The sequence below is a fragment of the Juglans microcarpa x Juglans regia genome, chromosome 3S, assembly GCF_004785595.1.
Source record: "Juglans microcarpa x Juglans regia isolate MS1-56 chromosome 3S, Jm3101_v1.0, whole genome shotgun sequence".
NCBI classification, from domain to species: Eukaryota; Viridiplantae; Streptophyta; class Magnoliopsida; order Fagales; family Juglandaceae; genus Juglans; species Juglans microcarpa x Juglans regia.
In genome coordinates, this window is record NC_054599.1 from 17,024,629 (window position 1) to 17,026,700 (window position 2,072).

General features: G+C 33.0%; 1 protein-coding gene across 1 annotated transcript; it reads right to left on the reverse strand.

The window, feature by feature from the left end:
• Nucleotides 1-903: 903 nt before the first annotated feature.
• LOC121258734 lies at nucleotides 904-1,413 on the reverse strand. Its single transcript, XM_041160276.1, has one exon. It carries the CDS (start codon nucleotides 1,411-1,413, stop codon nucleotides 904-906), a length of 510 nt encoding a protein of 169 aa, XP_041016210.1.
• Nucleotides 1,414-2,072: the final 659 nt, after the last annotated feature.

The following is a 2,072-nucleotide window of genomic DNA, read 5'->3' on the forward strand; positions in this document are numbered from 1 at the left end:
TGTATGGATATTTTGAAAACAGAAAATTGGCCATTACAATTACAGAAACTATTACAGATTACACCTGATATTACATCTCATATTTTCCATGTTCTGTTGATGGAACATATCTAGGGAATAATATAGTCATTACTAACATGAAGAAAATAAAAATATTATGCTGCTAGTCTACTGTTGGGAATAGAATTGCCATTGATGTTCAATAAGATCTGCTTTAAGCTGATGATGTGTCGAGTTGTCTCTAATTTGATGATGACGTTGTATAAAGTCCATAAGCTCGGTTGTACAATTGGGCGACAGTTCAAAACTTTATCATCAAGTTGATCATACTCAATGTTCGGGATCATATTATCATCACGCTCGTCTTCGATGATCATGTTATGTAGAATAATACATACTTTCATTATATTTGTAAGATCTTTGATTTTGAACATTTGTGAAGGTTCACGAATGATACCAATTTTTTGTTTAAAGACCCCACGCACACTCTACATCCTTTCATGCTGACTTGTGCTACTGCAAAATGTTTATTCTTATTCCCTTGTGAAGATGAAATTATCTTCACGAAAGTTGACCACTATGGATAAATTTCATCAGCAAGATAGTACCCAATTGTGTACTCATTGCCATTGATTGAGTAATTTATTGAACGAGCACGGCCTTGTGCCAATTTCGTGATCTCTCTAGCACATTGATATCGTTATGCGAACCAAACAAACCAAAAAATACATGCCATATCCAAAGATCACACGAAACTATGGCTTCTAAAATAATTGTTGGTTCACAAAAATGGCTAAAGTACATACCTTTCCACGCAACGCGACAATTTTTTCACTTCCAATGCATGCAATCAATGCTTCCGAGCATCCTGGGGAATCCAAGTTGTTCACCAACCGCAAGCAATCAAGCGATACCATTAGCATTTGGAGACCGCAGATATTCATTAGAAAAAACAGCAACGATTGTCTTCACGAACTTTTTTAGGCTCTCCATTGCAGTGCTTTCTTCAATTCGTATGTATTCATCCATAAAATCAGCAGTTATTCCATACGCAAGCATTCTAATGGCATCATTTATCTTTTGCATAGAAGATAAACTAAGTCTTCCGACATTATCTCTTTCTTGGATTAAGTAAGGCTTATAAGGCTCAACCTCATTAAAAATACAAAGAAAAAGCGAATGACCCATACAGAATCTCTTTCGAAAAAGATTCGAGGGATATAATGGTGGTTCTGCAAAATAGTCACGAAATAGCTGTTCATACCTTTGAATATGATCACGCCGAATATACTTACGACGTTGCCGATTGCGACCACGCTGAGATGTTGATGTGTCATTTTCATTAAGAACAACCTCCAACTCATCTTCAGATGATAAGTTAAGCAACAACTTGTGGAAAAACGAACGAGCCATTTGATGAAGTGAGTAGGAGATAAAGTCGAAAATTAGAAATTTTTAAGATGAAATATGGGTTAGGTTTAGGAGAATGTGATTTTAGCCAAAATTTTTATTTATATATATATAAAAAAAAAGTTACCATTAGAATAGAATGAAAAAATGTTACTGTTAGATAAATGACAAAAAATGTTACTGTTGTAGAGAAGACAAAAAAAATTACCGTTGAAGAGAAGACAAAAAATGTGATTTTTGAAAAGAATAGAAAACAAAACAAAAAAGGTAGTAGTTAAGAATGAAAATAGAAATGAGAGAAAAAAGTAATAAAAAATTAATAGGAAAAAGTTATTTTAATAGGATAAGGAAAAGATAGGTAATGGAATGTAGGAGATTTTTTGAAGAATAGATAAAATTTGGGATAAAATTTAGAGAATGATGTACTTTAGTTAAAATTTAGGAAATTTTATGAGGAATGGGATGTTTTGAGTCACTTTGCATGGCACTTTTTGACCATTTGTAAGTATTTTATTGCAATCACTCCTTCATCAAAGTTTTTCTTCTCTGACTGTAGTTTTTGTGAATATCTTATTTGTTTCATTTCGTGGTTATTGGTCTGTAACATATTGTTTTAACCATGTAAAGGTCATTCTAGGCGTTAAACTGGAGAGTGTTATATT

Excerpts from the sequence above, each read along its gene's own strand:
- LOC121258734 (XM_041160276.1), bottom strand. The coding sequence starts at position 1,413 with ATGGCTCGTTCGTTTTTCCACAAGTTGTTGCTTAACTTATCATCTGAA.